Source organism: Elephantulus edwardii, unplaced genomic scaffold (assembly GCF_000299155.1).
Source record: "Elephantulus edwardii isolate Elephantulus edwardi_28Jun2011 unplaced genomic scaffold, EleEdw1.0 scaffold00534, whole genome shotgun sequence".
Classification (NCBI taxonomy): domain Eukaryota; kingdom Metazoa; phylum Chordata; class Mammalia; order Macroscelidea; family Macroscelididae; genus Elephantulus; species Elephantulus edwardii.
Genome location: NW_006400284.1, coordinates 362,835 through 390,658, shown reverse-complemented (window position 1 = coordinate 390,658; position 27,824 = coordinate 362,835). Strand labels below are relative to the sequence as shown.

At 37.7% G+C, this 27,824-nt stretch overlaps 1 protein-coding gene across 3 annotated transcripts in view; it reads right to left on the bottom strand.

Moving 5' to 3' along the window:
- Nucleotides 1-2,255: 2,255 nt before the first annotated feature.
- The window catches only part of MEF2A (myocyte enhancer factor 2A), a 183,130-nt gene continuing 157,561 nt past the window's right edge, over nucleotides 2,256-27,824 (bottom strand). Inside the window, exons 7-10 of one of the 3 annotated variants that reach the window (XM_006903204.1) lie at nucleotides 22,022-22,045; nucleotides 11,331-11,457; nucleotides 5,557-5,683; nucleotides 3,259-3,613 (exon numbers count right to left, since the gene is read on the bottom strand). In XM_006903204.1, coding sequence (XP_006903266.1) covers nucleotides 3,259-3,613; nucleotides 5,557-5,683; nucleotides 11,331-11,457; nucleotides 22,022-22,045 — 633 coding nt within the window. Of the gene's footprint in view, nucleotides 3,614-5,556; nucleotides 5,684-11,330; nucleotides 11,458-22,021; nucleotides 22,046-27,824 lie in introns of all 3 variants that reach the window. The other 2 variants (XM_006903203.1, XM_006903202.1) reach the window with 2 other exon arrangements.

The window sequence follows — 27,824 nt, the reverse complement described above, 5'->3', positions numbered from 1 at the left end:
AACAAACCCGATTTAGTCTGTAACACAATGGACTGGGATTTAGGTTGGGACCATTTGGATACGTACAATGGTGGCTTTCCTTTCAACGTAATACCAGTTAAGAGTGCAGAAATAAGTACAGCTGCTGGAAACTGTACTTTAATTAGTGCAATTTATTAGAAATAATTTTTGTTTTCAGTAATAATGTACTTCATTTGAAGGCTGCAATGGTGTCTATACAAAACACATGAATCTAAACAACAGCAGCAACTAATTGCCATCGATTTGGAACCAACTAAGAGTCGAACAGACCGCTCATCTTTCTCCAGTGGAGCAGCAGCTGGTGGATTTGAACTGCCTTCCTTTGAGCTGGCAGCACAACTCCTTAACCTCTAGGCCATCAGAGCTCCCTGAATGAATCTATAAGCTCCATTAATCTAAAAGGTAAGAAAAGCAGGTTCCAAAGTTAGTATCATTAGTGTGTTCTTCACTCTAAATTGGTTTCCACCAAGAGATATGTGTGTATGTGTGTGTGTGGACATGAGTTTCTGGTGAAGGATATCTTTGTCAAGTCCATGTGCTCCAAATCACATTGGGCACATGGTGAAAAGGTTAACAGTCACATTCAGTTCCTGAAAACGGAATAAATTGTTACTTGGTCAGTGTAATTTAAATACAAACTTCTAGCCTTATGTAATATTATTTTAGAAAACAGTAGTACAAATTATAAACCTGCATAGAAAGAAATACTATTGAGATACAGTCAGAAAAGCCATCTCATAAGGCACACAAGAAAATAGACAGTAAATGTGAATGTGTTAACTCCTATCCAATGTACAGTAGAAGTTCATGAACATGCATAAATAATGATGAAAGAATCATTTAACACTTTCAAAGCTAGAAATGGTTTACAAAGTGGTAAGGATTATCTTGGAAATTCAGTATTGGGAGACTTGTTTCAATTAGGCGTGACCTTATGAATGAAGTGCCTGTAAATAGTTCAGTAAAAAACACACTTTTAAAGGAAAAACAATTTTTTTCTGAGTAAGAACCAAATGTCTATATTGGAGAGGAGGGGAGCATTAGTCTCCCCTTATTGGCCTCTACAGGAATTTACCATCCAATCTTCCATTAAAATAAAATCTAAAACTTCCAACCTGTAAATGAAGCGGGTATACCCTGTACCCAACATATACACATGCCAGCCAGATAATACAGCTGATGGTTTGTCACAAACAGCATATGAGGAAAATGGCAACAGAAAGTAATTTAAGGAAGAAAGCAAAATGTAAGTAAAAATTGTAGGTAGCTGCTCAATATTAAGTTTAAAATATAAAATAGCATTTTAAAAACCCTTATTTTTTTTAGTTTCTCAGGAAAAGGAGTAATTGAAAGCTAATATATACAGGATTCTGAATTTTTATTTGTGGCACAAGCCCAGTAAACAAGGAACTAGCTATTACGAATATGCTGTTTTCCTATAAGAATAAGGCTCTACTAATTTCAATTAAGATGACAAGAACCATGAAAAGGATCTGCACCATAAAAGAATTTCTCCCCCCACACCAAAAGTGCCATTTCAATGCACTAAATTATTAACAACGTAACATACTGTAAAAAGCTGCATCATTCTATTTTCAGAGGGTCAAAGAAAAAAAAAATAAATCCCTTCCTCAATGACCACTTCTAATCATTTACCACTTATAAAACCTTTGTGCTCATCTAATTGTTTGTAATTTTCTCTAATATTAATTAAAGTAGGTCAGCTTTTGTCACTATATTTTTGTCTTCACAAAAGGCAAACTTTAAATAATGCCTTATAAAATCCTTTACAACACATTTTATATTTATGTAGGATGAACTTAACACCAATTTTTTGCCACAATGCTATTTATGTACATACATATAAAATCTATAATGATGCTCAACCCATACAGCACAAAGATTACAATGTAACATTACACATTCACCACCAGTGAGGAGAGAAACCCTTGTATACAGTCCTCTGAAAAAGATGGGTTAATAATTAAAATTCAATGTAGACAATATTTAACAAATTAATGAATATTAAACAGTGACTACTACTTAATAAGAACCTTGCCCCCCCCCAATTTGGTGGCAATCCACAAAAATATATTTTTTTAATCTGATGACCATACAATACATAGGTACTTACATCAAACGTGGTAATATATTTAAGATGCTATATACACAGTTTGGCTCAACTTTTAATTTACATAGAGAATAATAAGTGTTCATGGCTTTTTTTTTCCAAGGTTCTGCTTGTAAGATATTTTTGTCCCCCCCCACCTTTGTAAAAGAAAACAAAACTGGCTAAAACAAGATAAAGCTATTCTTTTTTTTTTTTTAAAAAAAAGTAAAAATACAACATACAGCTTTGGCTTATATAAATAATTCATAGGAGAATGTGTTCAAATGTAGTGAATATATTTTTATATATAATTATCAATTCATAAGGATGTTTTGTTTCATATAAAATATACATGAGCTAAAATCAGTTTAATTTTTAAGATATGAATGTAAAAAGAAACTTCTGGCATATTCCAATTATAACTTAATATATTAGTTTTATTTTGTTAATGCTCTGTATTTCTAGGCTATATATGCTGAATATCTCATGCGTGTTTTCTCTTTTTTATTAGCTAAAGATCACTTCTTTGACCCAATACATTTTTGCACGTGCAAAACAGTTATGTGTGGAACTCTGTGTTTTTGTTTTGTTTTTAAATCAACAGCCCTTTCCATGCACCCCTTTGCAAGAGAGACCCATGCCAGGTTGGGTAATTATTATAATATTTGACATTTTATGTACAGTATTGCTTTCTTGATTCCTGCTTTTCTACTGCTCTGTTCTACAAAGCATTTTAAATACTATAATCACCACACAGTTAATAAAACAAGTAGGGGCCCTCTGGGGTTTCTGCAAGCTAGTGTGGGAGAATTCTAAATGGGTACACATTTCTTTGCAAAAACTGGTTCTCTTATGAAACAAGTAGTCCAAGGAAGTGCCAGACTAGATCTCTGTCTACAGGGTGGTTTATCTGCCATAGGATGTACATCTGTAGATCTATAGGGAGTTTGCAGGTAAGTGCATGACTCTGTCTGTAACACACACCCACTCACACTCACATACATATATATGTAATGGGATATATATGTATGCATGTACATATAAATATTCTTAACTCCTGTCCATACTGACCAATGTAGGGCAGTTCACTGCAGTAACACAAAGGAATAATGCTGGCCCCAAGAGCCTTAGGTAACCCAAGTGTCCATACGCATACGCTTCATAGAAGGGCTCTCCCTGTCCTCAGTGTTTGTGGGTCGGCCCAGCACAACTGGAGAATGGAAATCGCCACGTGGGTCCTCCCGGTCACTGCCGTCATAGGAGCTACTAGAGCTGCTCAGACTGTCCACAGGGGAGCGCCCCATTTCCTGCCGAGTCTGGGGCTGGGGATGGGACTGCAGAGGTTGTGGCTGTTGTTGCTGCTGCTGAAAGCCTGATGGGGTCATTCGATCCCGGGGAGGTGAAATTGGTTCTGACTTAATGTTGATGTTTTGGTTGGTATTGATGGATAAATTTGAACCCTGAGATAACTGCCCTCCAGCACTGAAAAGAGAAAGAGATGTTAGATGGCTGTGAATGCACCTGCATAATTGGAATGTTATTACAGACACTGCCTGACTGAAAATAGCCCAGAGTCTGAGATCCTGTCAGAATTCTCAAAGAAGAAATCACCTCTCACTGTGAGGAAGGAAACACCACAGTTGAAGCCTTTATTACTAGGGTTCTATTGGTGGGCCTAGTGGTTATGAAGCTGTGCTATAATCCTGAAGACCTATAGTTCTAATCCAACCGTCAGTTGTTCTTTGGGAGAAGGATGAACTACCTCTGAAAACTTGCTGGACGGTCAGCTTTGGGTCAGTTCCAACTAGACGGTCCACAACAACAACAACAACAGCAACAACAAGACCCTACAACTCTGGTATTTGTGTAGCTGAGAGGCATCAGTGATTACTGCTGTGCACAGACTAAAAAGGGAGAGGAGCAAAGTGGCAACTTGGATTGTGATTCCTGCTCTCTTCTTTCTTTGTGTCTTCTCAGCTCTGAGCACAATGACAGAGGCACAGCGTATCACCTAGATTTACACCCCTAAGACACGGTTCTAAGGAGGACAGAAGGAGAATTGATGCCTTTGAGCTTTGGTGCTGGAGATGAGTATTGAGGGTACCATGGACTGCTAGGAAAACAAACAGATTCATCCTGGAAAGGGTCAAACAGGGCTGCTCCTTGGAGGCTAGGATTCTGAGGCTCTGTCTAACATACTTTGGACATGTTGCAAGGAGGGACCGGTCCTTGGAGAGGGACATCATGCTTGGTAGGGTGGAGGGATGGCGAAGGAGAGGAAGGCCCCCTATGAGGTGGACTGATTCAGTGATTGGGGTAATTGGGATGGGTGTATCAGAGACGGTGCGATTGGCACAAGACAGAGCAGAGTTTAGGGCTGTTGTACATAGGTTCGCTATGAGTTGCAAGCGACTCGACGGCACATAACAACAACAACAAGATGCGGTTCTACCTGTTTCCTTTCTGAAGGACAGAACGGTCACAGAAAAGCAAAGTAAACTTCTCAAAGTGGTACAGTAAGAAATGCACAGGTGCACAAGCCTCCCTCCAGCGCTGTGCCTCCAGCCATCTCTACTGCCTTTTCATTGTGTGAGCAAAGAAATTTCCTGGGAGTAATTTCCAAGTTATTAAAAATAATAAGTACCTAAAGTTATTTCTAAATGTGGGAGCAATAGGGCTCTCTGAGGACTTTCAGGGTGGGAGGTTAGGCTGTTCCTATTGCCCTGAGAGGGGGAAATAGGCACCCCACAAAAGCAAGCAGGATCTACTCTGCTGCCTCTTCTTCACAGATATTCTATGATATCTGCCCCCTACAGATCCACTACGGCCCTAGCCCTTCTGTCTGCTTGGAGATGTCTTATCCTTCCACTGATAACCCATATGCCCTGCTTTCAGGAATGCTCTCTATAGGGAGCTTTCTCGGTCCTGTGCAGAGAATGAAATGGGCTGGGGGTCAGCCATGTGAGTCCTATGCAGCCAGAGTCACTTCCTTTATCCCACGGTCCAAGAAAAAGAGCAAAAGACAGCCTATTTTCTTATTGTCCTGTACATTTACCATAAAAAAAAAAGGGAAAGGGTGATAGCTGGGCCTACATATATGTTCAAACTGCCTTTCATGGAACAGTGAAGTATTATAGACAGAGGCTGGGAGGCAGAGATGCGGTACATGGGTGGTGTCTGTGCCTTAGCACTCCTCTAGATCTTAACAGGATTTTTGTGTTGCTATGTTCATATAAAAAGGCTTTGCTCCCTGAATCCCTGACTACTTTTCCCAGTATCCCAGCTATTACCCAGAGACATGTAAAGAAAGCATTTTCTCCCAAACACTTGTGTCTAACTAAAAAAAGAATTCAAGAGAATAAAAGACTGTTTAAAAAAGTGTGGCATACTGGTAGTAACCTGGAGAAGATTTTCTAGTTACTCACACAAGAGAGCTGAGGGCTGCTTGTCCTAAATGGTGTTGCTGCCAGGCTGACACCTGTCCCAAAGACAGCATTCCTGGGGAACTGAAACCCTGCAGGGCTGAGAGGTCTGCATTAGTCAGGGAATAATCTGAAAAAGAGAAGAAAATATTGCTGTTGTGTACAATGAAAAGATAAAAGACACTCATGTTATCCTACAAAGTACCATGCAAAACATTTTTTTTTATTAATTTTTTTGTGTGTACCGTCAAATCAGATCTGACTGGCACAGGAGGAGATTGTCCCTCCTTTTCCCGCAGAGCATCTGGTGGATTTGAACCATGTGTCTCTGGGATTGCAGTGTAGCTTCTTGCCACTAGGCCACCAGAGCTCCTTGCAAAACATTTTTTTAAAGCAGTAACCTTAAATCTCTTGGTTGAAAAAAGCCAGATGCTTTGTAACATAAAACAAGACAAAACCCCACAAAAGTCTTTCTTTTTGGTAGGTTTAAGGAATCTATCCATATTTAGTCTTTCTCTGAAATGACTTAAATCTAACAAACCCATACATGACTATACATAAATTTGGAAGATGGTATTTCTGCATTCATGTTGTTGTGTACCATCGAGTTGCCTCAACTCATAGTGTGTGTACAACAGCTCTAAAGCCTGTCCTATCCTGAACCCATCTCACTGTCTTGGACTCACCTACTCCCGTTATCCCACTTAGTTTGTCAGTCCATCTCATTTAGGTTTTTCCCCTCCTGCGCTGTCATCCCACCCTCCCAAGCATGATGTCCTCTAAAGACTGGTCCCTCCTGCCAACATGCCCAAAGAATGAGAGACAGAGTTTCAAAATCCTTGCCTCCGAGGAGAAACTTGGTTTCACCCTCTCCAAGATAGACCTGTTTGTTCTCTTAGTGGTCCATGATATGTTCAACACTTTTCTCCAGCATCACAACTATAATGCATCATTGCTCAGCACTTTGAGTGTTGTATCCCCCCCCCACCCCACCCCCGTTTTGCGCTTTAGCACTATGGATAGGTCCCTTACAGCAAAGCCATGTACGTTTCTTAATCATAACTAAATACCTTCCAGGAATGACTTGTTGGTTCTGGGTTCTTGAAGGTACTGACTCTGGGTCTGGGGAGTGAGGTCCATAAAGGACAGATGGTAAAGTCCACAAAGAAAACATTCTACTTTGTTGAGAACTGATTGGTATTTTTAAAGCTTGTGAGCAAGGCATCTAAGTTCTCTTCTGGTTCAGAACAAAAAAGAAGGAAGAAAAGTAAAGATTCATAGAACTAATTAGACCACTGGGCTAAGGGGCCTTAAGAACCTCAACTTTCACAACCCTGAGACCAGAAGATTTAAGTAGTGCTCAGTGCCATGACACAGCTCTCAAAGGGAATACAGTAGAAGATCCTGTATAGGATCTTGTAGAACTAAAATAAAACCAACCAAAACCCAAAAAGCCAAACTAAATCCAAACATAAAAAGGCCATGCTTATTAGTCTGACAGAGCCTGGTGGGACAGACACAACTATGGCATTTAGTCATCATTCAAACCTGGAACTACACTTATCCCTGAGGCTCAACAGTTGAGCCCCAGGGATATGTGTACAAGGTGATCAATGACATGGAGCAGCAGTCTACTCTGAACAATCAACAAACTAAGTCCAAACAGCAGCATTTGTCCACAGATAATGCCCAAGAGGCAGGAAGAGAGAGGACAGAAAGCTAATGGAAATTGTAATTAGAGGGAAGAAGTGGGAAAAGTTTAACATGCTGAGGTACTGTAATTAATGTTAGAAAACAATGTTATGAATGATTGAATAAAAAAACAAATTCGGTTTATAAACTTTCACGTAAACAGCAATTTAAAAATTGGGCAAACCTAAAAATAAATTTAATTTGGGGTACTGCTTCACAAAGATTGGGAATGTTCGTATACCACCATTTTAAATAACTATGCCCATGACTCCCTTACTGAACAAAGCGAAACATAATCTGGGGCTGGCTCAGATTGAATCTAGATCAGGAAGAGTTAAATTCTTGAAGTACAAGAAGAACCAGAAAGGTACAGTATCTCTCTTTATGAAGTATCAAGCTTAGTGACATTAACATTAAATTCATTATCACACAAATAGTTAACTGTATTTGTTTTAAATACGGGTACTGTCACAGTTCCTTGATTGACCCCAAAATTATTTCAAGTTCTGTAGAAGTGGTATAAGCACATAATACTGTTCACTTTTTAAACATAAACTCTCCAGTTATACTCACTTTGACCAAACTTTAAGACCTCAGTTATTCACATGTCAACTAATTTTACCTTTTCATTAACATCTTTTTTCAATTTTGTTCTGAAGAGAAGTGATAAAAATCTTCCACTTTGTTTCAAGAGGTGCTAAGAGAAGTTTGTTGTTGTTGTTGTTTAATGCCGTCGAGTCGTAGACGACTCATAGCAACCCTATGAACGAACAGCCTGAGCACTGTTCGTACATAGAGTTTCCGGAGGCGAGCTGAAATACCATCCATGATTGGTACTGGGGATTCTGTCTGACTGTATAGTTTCCTCATTTTTAAACAGTCCCAGATGGCTTCCACTTTGCTCGTGGAGTCTGAAGATCGGAAAGAACACTGTCTTGCCTCTTAAAGCACTTCCTCTATTCCAGAGGTCTTTACATCTAGAAACTCTATGAACTTGGCGATAGTTATAGACAGGCTTCAGGCCTTTTGTTCATGGGGTCACTATTAGTTGTGCTCGACTCGACGGCAATCAACAACACAACAACAAATGAAAAAATAAGGTAGGAGACATTACTCTCCAAGACAGTAAGGTATACGACAGACATGTAGATAAATGGAATAGAATCAAGAACCAAGAAATCAACCTATGGTCAAGTGATTTTTGACAAGGAGATAAAATCAACAGAGTAGGGAATGACATCCTCTTTAACAAATGGTATTGGCAAAATCAGACATCAATCTGCAGAAAACCGACAAAAGCTGAAGCAAGATTTACATCTAACACCATACACAAAAACCAACTTAAGGTGGATCAGGGACATAAGAGTAAAATCAGACTATAAAAATCATCAGAGGAAAAAAATAGGAACACATCTATGAACCCTAATCTACGGCACGCATAGATATTTAAGCATAACCAAAATCCTATCATCATGAGAGGATAAAATAGATGAATGAGACTTCTTAAAAATAAAATCCTTGCATGCATCAGAAAACTTCTCCAAAGGAGTAAAAAGGAACTGCACAGACTGGGGGGAAAATTGGCAATGATTTATCTGGTAAGGGACTCTTATCTAAAATTTAAACAACACTCTAACACTTGAATAAGAAAAAGATAACCCAATCACAAAACAGGCAGAAGGTACAAATAGATGTTTTACCAAACAAGAAAAGTCAGATGTCCAACAAACACAAGAAGTAATGCTGAAAATTACTAGCTGTTAGAGAGATGCAATCAAAACAATGAGAGATCATCTCATCTCAGCAACAACAGCAAAGTTCAACAGGACCAAAGAAAACAAATACTGGTGAAAATGCAGAAAGAATGGAACTCTCATACACTGCTGGCGGGAATGTAAAATGGTATAACCACTATTTTTTTTTTTTATAACCACTATTGCTTCCTTAAAAAGGTGGACAGAGATGTACCATTTGACTCTGCTAACCTCTACTAGGAATTTACACTAAAGAAACCAGAAATGTGACATAAACAGATGCACATAAACTCATGTTTACATTATTTACAATATTTTACAATTATTTGTTGTTGTTATTATGTGCCGTCAAGTCGCTTGCAACTCACAGTGACCCTATGTACAACAGCCCTAAACTCTGCTCTGTCCTGTGCCAATCTCACTGTCTCTGATACACCCATCTCGATTATCCCAGTCACTGAATCAATCCACCTCATAGAGGGCCTTCCCCTCCTGTGCCTGCCCTCCACCCTCCCAAGCATGATGACCCTCTCCAAGGATCGGTCTCTCCTTACAACATGACCAAAGTATGTCAGATGAAGCCTCGGAATCCTTGCCTCCAAAAAGCAGCCCGGTTTAACCCTCTCCAAGATGAATTTGTTTTCTCAGCAGTCCATGGTGCCCTCAATACTCTTCTCCAGCACCACAGCTCAAAGGCATCAATTCTCCTTCTATCCTCTCTTATTTATTATTTATAACAACAAAGAGCTAGAAGCAGCTCAAGTGCCAATCAACAGATGAATGGACCAAGAAAACTGTGGTACATTCAGACAATGGAATATTATGCAGCATTCAAAAACAATGAACTCGTAAAACACTACGAACTATGGAAGAGCCTAAAAGACATTAAAGTGAGTGAAATATCTCAGTCATAAAAGGACAAACACTGAATAAAACCACTATGATAAATTTTATCACAAAATTATGGGGGAAGGGTAGTGGGGAGAGCAGGAAAAAAATGGCTAGATAATGAACACTGCACTGGAATTGGTGAAGGGGAAGTCAGTCTGAAAGAAATGGATGATTAGATACTATGTGGATGGTAATTAACAATCTTGAACAGGACATGCATACAGACTGAACTGGAGGGAAGGGAGGAAAATAAGTATGAACGAATGAATGGAAAGAAAGAAAAACAACTTTCACTAAAATCACAAAGAAGCAAAATTAAAATTACTTTTATCACTGTCTATTTTTGAGAATCATAAAGATTGTATTCCTAGAATAAATTCTGTGTATCAAAGACTCAATGATGGACAATGTATAGCTATTTCATTTTCCCTGTGGCATTGAATATTTGGTTCCGCTAAACAAATGTGGTTTTCTGCCATTCCTTAGAGTGCTGAAGTAAAAGGAAACTCCTTGAGCACCAGTTTTCTACAGAGCCCACTTGCTGATGGCATCCCTCTAGCCACTGCCTTATGCTTAGAGTTCCCTAATCTCTTCTCCTCACAGTTAGTTAAGACTAAACATCTAAATATAAAGGGTGAAGAGTGATTGGTTCTGAGGAAGATTGGCTAAAGTCTTGTTTATTCTTTAGGTACAAAGTAAACTACTAATGACATGAAGGAAAATAATCTACTGCTCTACCTCTATCGCATATCTAAATCCTGAAGTCCAAAAGGATTTCTGTTCTTTCCCAAAGTAGATTAACACTGAATAAAGAAAAACATTCTATTAAAAAAAAAAACCAAACTGGAGGAGTGAAATACTGTGTGACTGAGCGATAATCTATTAGCTACCTTCGTGTGATGTATACCACGATTTTGTCAACACTGTTTTCTTGTCAGAGTTGTTAATATAGGTTTTGATAAAAGTATGCAACTGTGGTGTTGAAGAGGAATACAGAACATCACATGAATGACCAAAAAAACAAAGAAGTCAGTCTTAGAGGAAGAGCAGTCAGGATGCTCTTCAGAGGCGAGGCTGGTGAAACTTCATCTCCTATACTATGAGCATACTGTCAGGAGGAGCTGGTCTTTGAAAAAAGACACGGGGAGAAAAGGTCAGAGAAAGAGGGGGAAACCTTCAATAAGATGAATTGACAACAGTGACTTTAACAATGTGCTGGAGGATGATGAAGATTGTGAGAAGTACAGGACAAGGCACGACTCTCATGTGCTGTTCCTACAGTTACTATGAATTATTATAGGTCAACTTGATGGTACACAAAATGTTTGTTATCTGAGAAACAAGTTATTCATTTCAATATACTTTAAAAAAATTACGAATGGACATACTGATGACAAAGAGAAACAAAATTCATGAAAGACATATATAGAGCAGGCTTACCAGTATTGTAAGCAGTAGGCATTGCTGAGTATACAAGTCCCTGTGGAGGCAAGCTTGGGGTTGTCACAGACACTACTGGAGTAGCAAGAGGTTGAGTGGCTTGAGAACTGTTTATTCTCTGGGTATTCTGTGAGAGATCAGAAAATGAAAAGGCGGTATTAGGTGGTACTTTTAGATTTAGAAACTTAAAAATATTATTTTGATTTTAAAATGATAGTTTTCCGTTTTATAATGTGAATGTCCTATTTCCTGCAGAATAATGATATAAAAATCTTAAATAACAAAAACATTAAATGGGACATATTTATATTAATTATCACTTTCCTTTATCTACCCTCCACTTCTTGGTTTTGTTCCCCCCCCCCCCGCAGTTTTATATCAGTGTCCTAAACCTCCCTTTAAAACAGAAGCTTGTATTATCATCTCAAGCACTTTTATGTTACCTACTGAGAACTGGTTGGCATTACAGATCCTAGGTCACCCTCAATTAAAGATATTTTTCAATATGTGATGTTAGCAAAGAACATCTGTATATGTGGTATTCCAATTCCATGAGCATGGTTCTCAAATTATGTTTAATGCAACATTTACATGACATAATTGTAAAGTCATGGTTTCCAGAAATTTTCCTTATATTCTTTAATGCCTTCTCTCCAATCTTGACTTTAAAACCAAAACAAAACAACCAAACCCCAACCCAGTCACTTCAAATATGTCTCCCCTGCATACTCCCAGTTCTTTTGTAAACAAAGGTGTTGAGAGAGTTTTTACAGAAAATCCTTTTGAGTAGGTTTATAAAATGAAGCAATAATAAATGCTTGCAAATTGTTGGAAATAAACTAGTAAACAACTCAATTGTAAAACAATCAGTTTGCTAGTGACTGTCCTCTGTGTGTAAGGGTGTTACTGGCTTAAAATACTTCAAAACTGAGGCTCAAAGAAAGAGAACAGACAACCACCAAGAAGGTCAAAGCATGAGTCCATGGTTATTTTTTTCCTAAATAAAGTTACAGTTTGTAACTGACAGTTGAGAGCCTAAGCAGAATCAAGAAAAGTCCAATTCTGTACCCCTGAGATTTCTTACCAAAGTTAGAATATGACTAGCTTCTTTATCATCACTTTTGGAAGGGAATGTCAGATAAAAGCACTTTTTAGATCTAGATACCTAAATGACCGATAACTTTACCAAGTATTCAGGTTACAGTTTATTTCTTAGTCTGTATTTTCTCTGCAGTCTACATTAGCTGATGTTAGACAGCGAAGTGAATAGACAGTGTGCCTGGGTTTCTGCCTGACCTCTTCTTCTCATCCTGGTACAGTAGGGAAGACAGTGATTCTTCTCTTGTTTGTGTTGCAGTACTATTGAGAGATTCAAATAAGGTACTGTATTTGCAAGTGATTTTGTAAGATATGCAAAGAAATAAACAACTCCTACACTCACTGCTGGCAAGTGAATTCTGACTTCACAGTAACCCTCCAGAATGGAGCAGAACTAGAACTGACTCAGAAGGTCAGGTCACCCAGGCTGTGAACCTTTATGAAAGCAGGGTACCTCATCTTTCTCCCAATACTTAACTCGCTGTACCACCATGGCTCTTTGGTAATTGAAGTACCAAACAAATTTTATATCAAATCCATAAAATTATTATCCTATGAAATCCTCTGCTCCAAGAATTCTATAAAAGGGAATTAAAAGAGCAAATATATTTGTCCTTTCTCATTCATAGCTAGTCCATAGGCACTGTTAGAAAGTAACAGGTTCTAGAAGTTTAACACTGCTAACAGAACCTGAAGGAGCTCTGGTAGCCTAGAGGTAAGGTGCTGTACTGCCAATCCAAAAATACTAGTTCAAATTCACCAGCTGCCTCACTGAAGAAAGATGGGCAATCCCTTCTTGTGCCTCAGAAAACCCAATGGAAGGTGAGCTATGAGCTGGTTCTGACTCAATGGTACATAACAACAATGGAATCAGAAACTTGGTTGTGTTTTGTTTTTTTTTAAAATTTTAATGAAAGATTATAGAGAACTTGGATTTCCATTAATTCACTGTTGCACATTTTTCTCCCTGCCCACCACTCCCCCTAGTTCGCTTTTCTCTTTGAACAGGAAAAAAAAAAATCTTCCATTGTTATACAAATCCCCCTGTCTACTTTACTATGTAGCTCTTATTCTGAACTCTTGTCATGCAAATAATACCTAATCATATATCCCTTTAAACATTTCTCTCCCTCCTCTGTTTCAATGCAGGGTACATTGTTTATCCCCTCTTTTCTTAGTTGCCCCCCAAACCCATTATCAGTCCTGTTTGATAACAGTGGTATTATGCAGCATTTGTCCTTTTGTGACTGGGATATTTAATAACATAAGGTCTCCAGGGTCACCCATTTTGTATAATATTTTATGAGTTCCTTTGTTTCTCAATGCAGCATAATATTCCACTGTGAATATACCACAGCTACTCTAGCCATTCATTTGTTGACGGGCACTTGGGTTGTTTGCAACTCTTTGTTATTGTGAACAAAACAAATAAACAAGGTTGTGCATATATCTGCTTGGGTGGCAGTTCTGGTTTCTTTAGGGTATATTCCCAGTAGTGGAATTGCTGGGCCATATGGTATTTCTATTTACAACTTTTTGAGAAAGTGCCATACTGCCTTCCAGAGTGGTTGCATTATTTTACATTCTTACCAACTGTGAATAAGGGTTCTAGTTTCTCCACAATCTCACCAGCATTTATTGTTTGCTGCTCTGTTGAATTTTGCAATTCTTAATGGAGTGAGATGATATCTCATAGTTGTTTTGATTTGCATCTCTCACAGAGCTAGGGATTTTGAACACTTCTTCATGTGCTTGTTGGCCATCTGAATGTCTTCTTTGAAGTGTCTGTTCATATCCTGTGCCAATTTTGCAACTGAGTTACCTTTATCTTGTGGTGCTTGAGAGTATTCTATACATTATAGATTTAAGTCCCTTATCAGACATGTCATTACCAAATATTTTTTCTGAGTCTGTGGCTTTCCTTTTTACCTTACGGTAAAAGTTTTTGATGTGCACAGGGATTAGATTCTTTGAAGGTCCCATTCATCTATTTTATCCTCTCCTGTTATATGTAGGTTTTTCAGGATGCTTGGAAGACTATTCATGTTGTGGATTAGGGCATCTAAAGTTCTTTCAGGCTTTACCCTAAGAAGTTTATAGTCCTTGATTTTAGTCCTAGGTCCTTGATACACTTTGAGCTGGTTTTTGTGTATGGTGCGAGGAGTGGATCTTGCTTGAGTTTTCTGCAGATAGTTTTCCAATTTTGCCAATATCATTTGTTTAAAAGGCTGCTGTTTGATTTCTGGGTTCTCAATTCTATTCCATTGATCAATGTGTCTGTCATTGTACCAGTACCATGCTGTCTTGACTACGACGGCAGTGTAGTAGGATTTGAAATCAGGGAGTGAGATGCCTCCTACCTTGTTTCTCTTATAAAGGAGTGCTTTGCTTCTTCGGAGACTCTTTCCATTCTAAATAAAATTGGAGATGGCCTTTTCCATCTCACTGAAGAATGGAATTGGTATTTGTATTGGAATTGCACTGAATGTGTAAACTGCCTTTGGTAGAACTGTCATTTTCATGATATTGAATCTTCCTATCCATGAGCAAGGAATATTCTTCCATTTCTCCAGGTCTCTTTTTGTTTCTTGTAGTAATGTTTTATAATTTTATTGTGTTATAGGTTAGATTTCTTCTCAAGTATTTAATCTTGTGATTAGCTATTGTGATGGGCATTATTTTTTTTTTAAATCCAGTTCTGTGTTCTTTTTGTCACTGTAGAGAAATAAAATTGATTTTGTATGTTGATCTTGTATCCTAACACTTTGCTGAACTGGTCAACTATGTCCACTAGTTTTCTTGCTGAGTCTTTAGGATCTTCTAAATATACTATCATATCATCTGCATATAATTTTACCTCCTCTTTACCAATTTGGGTACCTCTTTATTTCCTTCTCGTCTTATTGCTATCGCTATGACTTCCAATACAGTATTGAATAGGAGAGGTGATATGGGCATCTTTGCCTAGTTCCTGTTCTCAAAGGGAATGCCTTTACTCTCTCTCCATTGAAAACAATGTTGGCTGTTTGGGTATGCGTATATACTTTTTACTATGTTGAGGAAATTCCCTTCTACTCCTATTTTGTTGAGTGTTTTAATCAGGAAAGGGTGTTAAATTTTGTCTAAGACCTTTTCTGCATCAACTGATACGATCATGTATTTCTTGTTCTTTGCTTTGTTAATGTGATGAATTACACTGATTGTCTTTCTTATGTTGAACCACCCTTGCATACCTGTTATGAATCCCATCTGGTCATAGCGAATTGTTTTTTTTGATGTATCGTTGGATTCTATTGGCCGGGATTTTTGCACCTATGTTCATGAGCCTCTGGGTCACATTTACCTGTGGGGTGGGGGTTGCTGAAGTCCCCATATGCTGGCCCCTCTCTTCCCTTCTGAAAATTCCTATTCTGCATCTTCTGCGTGTGCCCAACAGTTTCTGGTGCCGTCTTGACCTGTCAGGCCTCTGAGTCGCATGTTCCTGAGAGATACCGGTCTTTAGTTTTCTTTTTTTTGGTGGTGTCTTTACCTGGCTTTGGTTTCAAAGGATATGTTTGCTTCATAGAATGAGTCTGGGAGAATTCCACCTTTTTCTATTTTCTGAAATAGTTTAGGTAGAATTGGTGACAGTTCTTCTCTGAATGTTTGATAAAATTAACTTGTAAAACCATCTGGTCCAGGGCTTTTTTGGGGCTGGAAGTTGTTTTATTACCTTTTCAATTTCTTCTTTAATTGGTCTGTTCAGGTGTTCAATTTCAGTTTGTGTCAGTTTAGGCAGGTTGGGAATTTCTAAGTATCTGTCCATTTCCTCGAGGTATTCATATTTGTTATAGTTTTTTTAAATAATATTCCATTGTTAGCCTTTTTATTTTGGTTGGTTCTGTTGTGGCATTGCCCATTTCATCTTTTATTTGGTTGTGTCTTTTTCCTTCTTCTCGTTTGTTAGTTTTGCAGGCAGTTTGTTGATTTTATTGACCTTTTGAAGAACCAACTCCTCGTTTTGTTGATGGTTTCAATTGTTTTTCTGTTTTTTATTTATTTCTGCCCCAATTTTTATAATTTCAGTTTTTGTAGAGAGTGTCAGGTTTTCCTGCTGCTTTTTTTCAATTTGTTGGAGATGTTGGGTTAGAGAGTCAATGGTCATTTTTTCCTGTCTTTTGATGTGCTTACTGCTATAAATTGACCTCTGATTACTGCTTTGGCGATTTCCCAGAGGTTTTGATAAGTTGTGCTTTCATTTCATTTTTTATTTATTTATTCTAGTATCCACTCATGTTCATGCAGGGTATTGTTAGAATTGCAAATGTATGTTTTTTTATCTTTTATCCTGTATTATTATTAATTTCCAAGAAGATGCTTTGCATTATTTCTATGTTTTTTAATTTATTGATGCATGCCTTGTGATCTAAAATGTCATCTATTCTGGAGAACGTTCCATGCACACTGGAGAAAAAGGTATATGGTGATTTTTTTTTTTGTCCATTAGTCTGTAAGTATCTATGAGATCAAATTTGTTTATTGTGTAGTTTAATTCTTCAGCATCTTTGTTGAGTTTTTTTCTAGTAGTTCTATCTTTTCTTGAGAGTGGTGTATTGAGGTGTCCAACTACTAGAGTGATGTTGTTTATTTCCTTTTTCAGTTCTGTTAATGTTTATTTCATATATTTTGCAGCTCTATCACTTGGTGCATAGATATTTATTATTGCTATGTCCTCTTGTTCTACTGACCTTTTAATCATTTTGAACCTTCCTTGTCCTTTGTGATGGTTTTTGCATTGAAAATGTATTTTATCAGCCATTAGTATCACTACTCTCACTTTTCATTTGCTTGGTATATTGTTTTCCCCACCCTTTTTAGTCTTTATCTTCACTTTTCAGGTGTTTCTCTTTTAGATAGTATATTGATGGGTTTTGGTTTTTTATCTAATCTGCTATGCTTTTTCTTTTCAGTGGTACATTCAAAGCATTCACATTCAGTGTGATTACTGAGAGGCACAATTTTACTATCATTTTGTTGAGTTCTTTTTGATGTTGTTGCTAGTTACTTTTGTCCACCCTGCATTGTGTGGCACTTCTGTAAGAAGGACATCTCTTAGTGAATGTTTCCTGCAATGCTAGTCTTGTTTTTACAAACTCCCTTAGGTTCTGTTTTTCTGAGAATATCTTGATCTCTCCTTCATATTTGTTGGTCAGTTTTTCTGGGTACAATATTCTTGGTTGACAGTTATGTTCTTTAGTGTTTGATATATATCATTCCACTGTCTTCTTGCTCACATGGTTTCTGCTGAGAAATAGGCACGTAATCTTATCTGTTCTCCCTTACAGGTTACTCTTAGTTTCTCCCTCACTGCTTTCAGGATACTCTCCTTATCTTTGGTTCTGGCAAATTTGACTATGATATTCTTTCAGAGTCTATTCTAGATGGAGTTTGCTCAGCTTCTTTAATATATATTCTCTCATTCTTCATTATGCCTGGAAAGTTTTCTTCTAGTAATTCTTCACAACTTTTTCAGTGCCTTTAGTTGCTTCTTCATGTTTTGAGATTCTGATGATACACATGTTATTTCTCTTGATAGTGTCCCATATTATTCTTAGGTTTTCTTCTTTTTCTTTCCTGTTTGAGTCTGCTTTTTGCTCTAGCAGATCAGTGGTGCCAATTCTATCTTCTATTTCACTGGTTCTGTGTTCCATCTCGCTCCTGGCAGTTTGCTCTAGGTTCAGTATCTCTTCTGGTCCCTTGATTTTCTTTAAAGGAGTTTTCAAGGTAGGCTCCAGCTTCATATCCTTCCTTGTTTTATATCAGACACATCCATTATTATATTTTGGAACTCCAAATAATTAGAAAGACTTCCAATTGCTTTTCTGGGTTTTATTATCATGACATATAAAGCTGTACATTTTTAATGGATTTAAGTTTTATACTCTGAATTATCTTAAGTTTCAAAGAACATAAACGTTTGTTTACTGTTTTTAGTCATGTGTCTCTTTTTTAGTTAGAAAATATTTCCTTCTATCATGTCTAGCTTTTATACCCTAGAAGATCAAAGACCAAACTCTTCAGTATGGATTTCATCTCAGCAAGAACCAAAAAAGCAAACCAACTGCTAATTCTCAAAACTGGATTTACAGCCTAATAATGGGAGAAAAGACTGAAGTTACCAAGTATTTAATTTTATTTGGATCCACAATCTATACGCCTTGATGTAGCATTGAAGAAATCACCTAACATACCACATTGTTCAAAGCTGCTGTCAAGGACCTCTTTAAAATGTTAAAGAGCTCAAGGAAAAATATTTATTTCTTCATATGCATATGAAAAGTGACAATGAATAAGAAAGATCCAAGAACAGATGCCTTTGATTTGTGGTGATGGCAAATACTGAATGGATGGCCAAAAGAACAAATTTTTCTGAGAAGTACAGCCAGCATGCTTCTCAGAAGCAAGGATGGCGAGCCTTTGTCTCATGTACTTTGGATATATTATCAGGAGGGACCAGTCCTCAAAGAAAGGCAGTTATCATACTTGGTAAGGTGGTGATCAGTGGAAGAGCTCCTTGAGGAAAGGAACAGTGAGGAATTTAAGCACGATGCCGTTTACTGGGATGTCAGATGATCGAGCAGGGTTTGTTCTGTTGTGTACAAAATTGCTATGAATCAGAGTTGACTTGAGAGCACTAAACAATAGTTTTCCTCTCATGTCAGCAACTAAATTTTACAAGACCTACTTTCAGAGCCACTCAGTGTTGCTGCATTAGTTCCAACTCACAGTAACATTCCACTGGATTTCAAAGGATGCAAATCACAATGGAAGGAGAACCTAGCTTTCTCCAACACAGGTGGAGATTCAGGTCCCAGCAGCACAACCTGCAAGGGACTATACAACCAGAACACTCCCAGAAGCACTAGAGGACAGTACATCACCAGTTAAGTTAATCCACAGGGAAGCATTCAGGACTATATAAGCATAGACACACACATACAGTCACACACACAAATACAAATCAAAACTAAAGTTGATGCCTTGATTCTGACTCATGGTGACCCTCTATTAGGTTTCTGAGGCTGTTAATCTCTATAAGAAGAGACTGTCCATTTTTCTCTTAAGTGGCTGGAAGATTAGAACTACTGACCTTTCAGTTAGCAGCCCAACATACATAACACACTACACCACCAGTGCCATTTTTAAAGCATGTATGCCCAATGCTGTCAAGCCAGAACCGACTCATGGCTGACTTTCTGGCAGGTTTTTGAAGGCCATCAAGTGTACAAAAGGAGACTGCTCAACCTTCTTTGGAGGAGTCTCGGGTGGATTTGAACTTCAGAGAGGCACTGCAGCTGGGTTCATAGCACTGCTCCCTATGGACTACACCACCCAAGCTCCCACAAGCATACAGTGATCTGGATATGTAGTCAGGAAGGGCCAGTCCTAATGACACCATGTTGGAAAAGGCAGAGAGTCAGGGAAAGAAAGGAAGGTCCTCAACAAAATGGGATGACAATGACTCTAACAATGGGGTTGAGCACATCAGAGGTTGGCAAGGTTCAGATATGTTGTTCATAAAGTTGCTGTGAGTCTTAGCTAGCATGAAGGCACCTAACAACAATCTAGAACAGGAGGTTCCCTCGTGACACAATGATTAGTGCTGGGATGTTAAATTTTATTTTTTTTTATGATTCAAGCCAATAGCCACTCCGCAGGAGGAAGATGTGGTGGTCAACATCTGATAAAGATTTACAGCCTGGAAACACTAGAGGTCAGGTCAAGTCTGTCCTACAGGGTAGCTGAAACACAAGAGAATTGATAGTAGTGATGTAAAAAACAAAAACAAAACCACAAAAAATAAACAACCAGGAGAAATTATTTTAGCTTAAATTACAAACTCTATTTTTTAATATTTACTGTGCATTAAGCATTTGGCCAAGATATTCCAAATCCACACAAACACATCAACACCACATTCACAGGTAATCTGTATGGTTTCTGACAGCATAACTAAAACTGTGAGGCCTGATCACAAAGCAGAATAAGGGAGAATCTTATTTAAATGAGAGTGCACAGACTATCTTATTTAAAAAGACAAACTGCACAAAGTATACCAGCATGCACTGATATTAACAGTGAAATACATGCAAAGCCAACAGATGCTTTCCCCCATGCTTCAAGCACTATAAGCCTTGATCACAATAATTTCAAGTACTAATTTCCTTAAAATGAAAGACATCAAATTGCAGCTGACTGTGAATTCATATTTTGATTACATCAGTGAGGTTTGGGATTTCCTTGCCAAAAAAGAAATAAGAACAACTTAAAATTATTTTTAGTCAAATTTATTTTCTATAGATTAAGTCAATATAAACCAGTTTTGGAGGAGGAAGAAAAGAATTCCTTTAATAACAGGAATATTCTTATAGAAAAAGTGAAATTTGTATATTTTCAATTAGAGATATCCCTCTATGACGCAGATCTTCTCATTCATATGAAATACTTTCAACTAAAAAAAAGTGACCTCAAAATATAAGGTCATGAAAAATACTTTGCCTAAAAAAAAAATAAGTGACCTCACCAAAAATGAGGTAATCTTTTTTAAAGAAAGAAAATTACACAAGACCATGTGTTACAATCTTAGAAATTTTGAAGGTGAAGTAATTTTCTAAAAATATTTTTATAATCTGGGGAACTCAATTGTTTTCTCATTTAAGAAATCCAACAGAAGTTTTATGCTCATGGGTGATGTTGATTGTCACCGAGTCCAAAATAACTCACAGCTGGCCCTTCAGAGGGTATACTGAAAGGGGGAGATGACTCATCTTTCTCCCACAGAGCATCTGGTAGATTCAAACCACATGCCTTTAGACTGGCAGCACAATTCCTTACCACTCAGATACAAGACCTTCCTATGCTCATGGATAGCTCTTGTTTTTAAAGGGCCTATTCCAGTGTTTCCTCCAACATATGAATCAATATACACAATAATTAAACAGAAATAGTAGATTCTACACCACCAATAGATTTTAGCTATCTTTAGCTATTCATTTGAATGTACTGAATGAAAATAGTCTTCGTAATAAAAGCAGCACTGATTATAAAAACAAGAAACTCATGCAATATTATTCAAAATGGGTGACCTGGAGGACATCATGCTAAGTGAAATATCTCAGTCACAAAGGGACAAATACTGCATAGTGCCACTGTTGTAAAACAGGAGTGACATCGGGACTGGGGGGAGACTGAGAAAGAAGGGAAAATGTATACTGCATTGAAACAGATGAGGGAGAAAACAGTTTAAAAGGGATATGTGATTAGGTATTATTGTCATGACAGGAGTCCAGAACAAAGGCTGCATAGTGGAGTGGATCTGGGGGGAGGGACTGTAAAACAACGGGGGAACTTTTACTTTTCAAAGAAAAGAGTGTACTTGAGGGGAGGGTTGGGCAGGGGGGGAAGAGCAACAATGAATGAATGGAAATCCAAAGTCTCTGTAAATTTTCTTTAAAATGAATAAAAAATGATAAAAAAAGTATACGGTGATAGAGAAAAAAATACTATGCATAATTAGTACTTTCAACTCTCTTCAAGCAGAAACCCACACTCACCAACTCCAATTCCTCTTCTTCCGACTGCACTCAGGCAAAAAAAAGGTATAAAGAGAGTTACTAGACTGTGGGTATTCACCAACACAATATCAATTAATAAATATACTCATGCAGATACAGATTTTAAGAGAAACATGTAATTTGGATACTGGCAATTATATGGAACTCTAAAGAGATATGTGACAAACAGAAATATAAATTACTTATTGTTCTTATATTCAGTAACTGACTTCAAGAGATTCAAAAACTTGTTTTAAAATCTTCATGGACAGAATTTAAAGCCACCTCCTACCCTTACAAACACTTTGTCGGCTACTACATATAGCATATCCATGCTTATGGCAAAATCCTTAAAGGAGGTCTCTAATCATAACAAAAACTTTTATTTGGAGCCTTGAGAAAAGTAACTCTATCCTCACATTGTAATCTTCTTATTTTCATCCCATTTAGTCACAGGCACCCACTTGTCCACTACTACCTCCTATGCTTTTGGTGTGTAGAAAGTTTTGGGTTTCTCATGTCACACAATAGCTAGGACAGCATTAGGAAATGTAGAAACTGAAGCATTTGTTAATAAAAAAAGTAGTAAATACAGTTAACCTATGTTTACTATTTACAAAAACAAATTCAGTGTGAATAAAATAAATTCCATGGGAGAAAATGACATTAAAAAACCCCGAACAAGACAGGAAAAGCAATAAACTAGTCAGATATATACAGAAAAGAGAGGAGTCAACACATTTATCCCTTTTTGTCTAAATACGTTTTGGGATTTCAATCTACAGTAGCTCTGCAGGAAACAGATGGGCCATATCCTCCCAGGTATTTTATAGGGAAATGTAAATTTGGGTTATTTAAAAGAAAATGTCATGTAGTTTCTAAATATTTGGCATTTCCTGCAATCTTCCCATTTCTTATTTTTACTGATTCCCGCAGGGTCAGAGACCACACTCTGCATGGTAAAGTCTGTTTCATGGCCCAGAGTATGGTAAATGAATGTGCCACATATACTTGGGAGCGGGGAGCGTCCTGCTATTGCAAAGTGAAATGTTATACAAATGTCTCCTATTTTATTTGTGTTGCTGTATATCATTGGGTTGGAAATGACTTATACCTGATCTTCCAACAGGTTTTCAGACTGTAAAGTGCATGAGAGGGAGTGCCTATATTTCTCCTGTGGAGTAGCTGGTGGATTTCAAAAACTAAGGAGCAACCTGTGGTTAGCAGTGCAACTCACTATGGACTACATCAGCACAGCTCCACTACTCTACACTCCTTACATTTATTTTTTCTTGTTTACTAGGGCTATTTTTTCTTGTCGTTTACTAGTGCTGACAATATACATCTTTAACCAGAATGACTCTCAAGTATTTTATCACACATGCACAGAATAACGAGCTTATAAAAGTGTATTTCCAATTCCTTCCCATCATTTTTTTGTGCTACTGCTGTGATATTTTGACACACATAATAAAAATAAACACTTGTCTTTTAAACAGGACACTATGCTTTAAAACAAATTATAAGTGGGAGAACCTGCAGATCTTGTTTTCTAACACCTCTCTCCAATAAATGAAACCACGGTCCTTTGGAGAAATGCCTGCTTCTAGGACTGGGGTAGGAAATATACCTGATGCTTATTGTAGGATCAGTAAATACTACAGTGAGCTCCTAATGGATGAAGCTGAGACCATTTTGCTACAAAATGAATTACTTGGCTTATAATCAGAAGTATATAATAAATGAAGAATATACTATTTATATGAGCTTTATTACTGATTTAAAAAAATTTAAATATTTCTGAAAAAGGTGTATCAGTAAAACTCATGAATTCACACTAATATAAATTATAAAACAAGTAAATTGGGAAGAACAGAAAAATACTTTGTGGAATTCCAAAACATTTATGCAGCTACTCTAAAGGAGTTGTAGTCTAACTTCTTCCAAAGAGGAGTAGAGTTGTTGTCATGTGCTGTCATAGTAATCTTAAGTACAACAGCCGTGAACCCTGCTCTATCCTGTGTCAACTGTATTGTCTCTAACACACCTACCCTCATTACCCCAGTCATTGAATTAATTCATCTCATCTAGGGTCTTGCACTGTTCCTTCACCATTCATTGTATGATGTCCTTCTCCAAGGACTGGTCCTCCCTTGCAACATGCCCAAAGTATGTCAGACAAAGCCTCAGAATCATTGGCTGGCAATACATGGTATGTTCAATATTCTTCTCATCCCTTGTCATTGTCCAGCTCTGTGACACATAGCAAGTAATTGCAGATTATGGCCTGGATTAGACATGCCTTAGTCTTCAGACTGATCATTGTTCTTCAGTACTCTGGAGACTTTCTCAATGCAATTTGTCTTCTGATTTCTTGGTTGCTGGTATCAAGCTCCACTAAAGCTCTTAACAATCTCAATCTCGTCACTATCTATTATAATGAAGCCAGCTGGCCCAGTGGTGAGAATCTTTGTTTTCTTGATGTTGAGCTCCAATCCATATTGAAGGCTGCAGTCCTTGACCTTCTGCAGCAAGCACTTCAGGTCCTCCTCAGTTTCAGTAAGCAAGGTTGTGTCTGTCATCTGCATAAGGCAGGTTGTTGATGAGTCTTTTTCCAATCCTGATGCCACACTTCTCCTCACACAGCCCAGCCTGCTGGATGACTTGTTCTGCATATACACTGAAAAGGTATGGAGATAGGACACAGCCCTGGCATACACCCTTCCCAATTTTGAACCATGCATGTTTCCTTGCTCTTTTCTGATGACTGCCTCCTTGTTCAATTATAGCTTTTGCATAAACACAATCAAACGTTCTGTGATTCCCATTCTTCTCAGAGTTAGTCACAGTTTGTTGTGATCCACATGGTCAAATGCCTTTGCACAGTCAATAAACACAGATAGACATTCCTCTGGTACTCTCTGCTTTCAGCCAAAATCCATCTAACAAAATTCATCTAGCTATAATATCTCTAGTACCACAGCCTCTTCTAAACACAGCCTGTACATCTGGCAGTTCTGCTGACGTGCTGTTCCAATAGTTTTTGGATAATTTTTAGCAGAATCTTGCTTGCATATGATATTAATGATATTGTTTGATAATTTCTTCACTCTGTCGGGTCACATTTCTATGTGATGGGAACAAATATCGATCCCTTTCAGTCAGCTGGCCAGGAGGCTGTCCTCTAATTTCTTGGTACAACTTGGTGAGCTCATCCAGGGCAGCATCTGTTTGTTGAAATATGTTAGGTGGTATACTGTCAATTTCTGGGACCTTGTTTTTTTGTCAATTCCTTCAGAGCAGCTCGAATTTCTTCATCATCATAGGCTCTTGCTCATACATTGTTTCATGAAATTGTTCTGTATAAGCCAATTCCTTTTAGTACTTCTTTTAATGTTTCCTAGATCACTTAATATTCTTCCCAAAGCATCCTTAAGTATTACAGCTTGAGGCTTGAATTTGTTCTTCCATTCCTTCAGCTTGAGAAATGCTGAGCAAGTTCAGTCCTTTTGATTTTCTGACTCCAGGTCTTTGCACATTTCATGATAGTACTTTGGACTTCCTGCACTGCCTTTTGATATCTTCTGTTCAGCTTCTTAATATCTTGATTTCTTTTCTTTGCTTTGGCTTCTCAGCACTCTAATGTAATATTCAGAGTCTCATCTGACATGCACCTTGGTATTTTCTTCCTCCTCTGCCTTTGTAATGACCTTTTGCATTTTTCATGGATGATATTGATATTCTCCCACAGCTCACTGGTGTTCGAGGCCTCAAACCTGTTCCTGAGATGGTTTTGAAATTCAAGTGGGATAGACTCAATGCCAAATTTTTGTTCCTGTGGATTTAATTATCTTTAACCTCAGTTTGAACTTGCACATGAGTAGGTGGTGGTCTGTTTCACAATCTGCACCTGGCCTAGTTTTCACAGCTTGTAAGAGCTTCTCCAGTGATTCTTTCCATGGATGTATTAAATTTGATTCCTAGTCATACCATCAGGTGAAATCCATGTGTATAACCTGTGTGTGTGTTTCTTATAAAAAGTATTTGCAATGAATAAATCATTGAATGCACAAGATTTTTACATCCTATCTCCAACTTCCAGGCATCAATTCCATGTTTTCCAACTACTGATCTTTCTTTCCTGTCAACCATTATTATTAATGTATCCTGACTGCATGTTTGATCAATTACTGACTGTAAAAGTTGGTAGAAATCTTCTATTTTTTCCAGTTGTTGGTATATATATTTGAATGATAGTGGTATTCACTGGAATTCCTTATATGCACATGGATATTATCCTGACACTTAGAACATTATATTTCAAGATGGATCTAGAAATGCCTATTTTAACGATGAAAGTGATCACATTTATCCTTACATCTTCATCTCTGGCACAGCAGAACATAAGATCATTTGATTCAAAATGTTCGATGCCAAGCCATCTAATTTCTCCAATTTTTTTTTAATGGAAATAACTGTTTAAGAAGAATATATGATTAGGCATTCTAGGTACAACAACAGACCAGAATAAGATGTACATTGCAAAGAGGGCTGGGGGGAAGGAAGTGGAGGGGGGTAACCATGTAATAATGAGTATTTTAAAAAAATAACAAAAAAGTGAACTGGGAGAGAGGGGAAGGAAGGGAGGGAGGGGGTAAAAATGTGCAACAATGAATGAATGAAAATAACTTTTCTGCAAACTTTTGTTAAAATCACAGTTAAAAGAAAAATAAATTGTTTAAAAAACCCCAAAAGTAATATACATTATTTCTTTGTTGAGTGCTGCTTCCATGGAAACTGATTGTAGGCTAATTTCGCCAATTTTTATGTCAATATTTATGCATTCCATTTCCTTCTTAACAACGTACACTTTTCCTACATTCATGCTTCTCACCATCCATATTCTAATCACTAGTGTCAGCTTACAGCTGTTCATTCTTCGTTTCCATATTAGGGGGCTCAGCCTCATTTGCCATTATCTGGTAATCTAAGTGTGCTCTATTGTCCATTGGGTTTTCAAAGCCCTATTATTTTGGAAGGGGATGGCCAATCCTTCTTCCTAGTCTGCCTTAATTTCAATGCTCAGATTCAGAACAGTATTTGACAATCATTTTACAGAAAGGAGCAGATGAAAGATATTTCCAAAGAGTATAGTAGATAAAATATAAACAAAGCACAGAGTACAGTATGGAAAATAGGGGGAAAGACTAACATTAGCGGGGTGAGTTGGTAAAAAACTATATTAGCTGGAGAGAGGGAGTGGGGTGTCAACACTAACACCAACCGAATTTAGTTATATATAGGTACACTTGATGTGGCAAAATTGACACTTCAACTCTAGAGTCTTCTGCCTCAAAGCTATAACCAGGTTCTAATCATAAAAAGAAAATATCACAAAACAACTATGAGATCTCATCACACCCCAAGTCAGAATAGCAAGATTTAACAGAACAGCAAGCAACAAATGCTGGCGAGGATGTGGAGAAACTGGTACTCTTATTCACTGTTGGTGGAAGTGTAAAATGGTGCAACCACTGTGGAAGGCAGTGTGGCGCTTTCTCAAAAAGTTGCAAATAGGGATACCATTTGACCCAGCAATGCCAACACTAGGAATGTATATACCCTAAAGAGACCATAACCGACATCCAAGCAGATATATGCACACCCATGTTTATTGTGGCTTTGTTCACAATAGCAAGGAGTTGGAAACAACCTAAGTACCATCAACAAACGAATGGCTAGAGAAGCTGTGGTATATTCACACAATGGAATACTAGGCTGCACTGAAAAACAAGGAACTCAT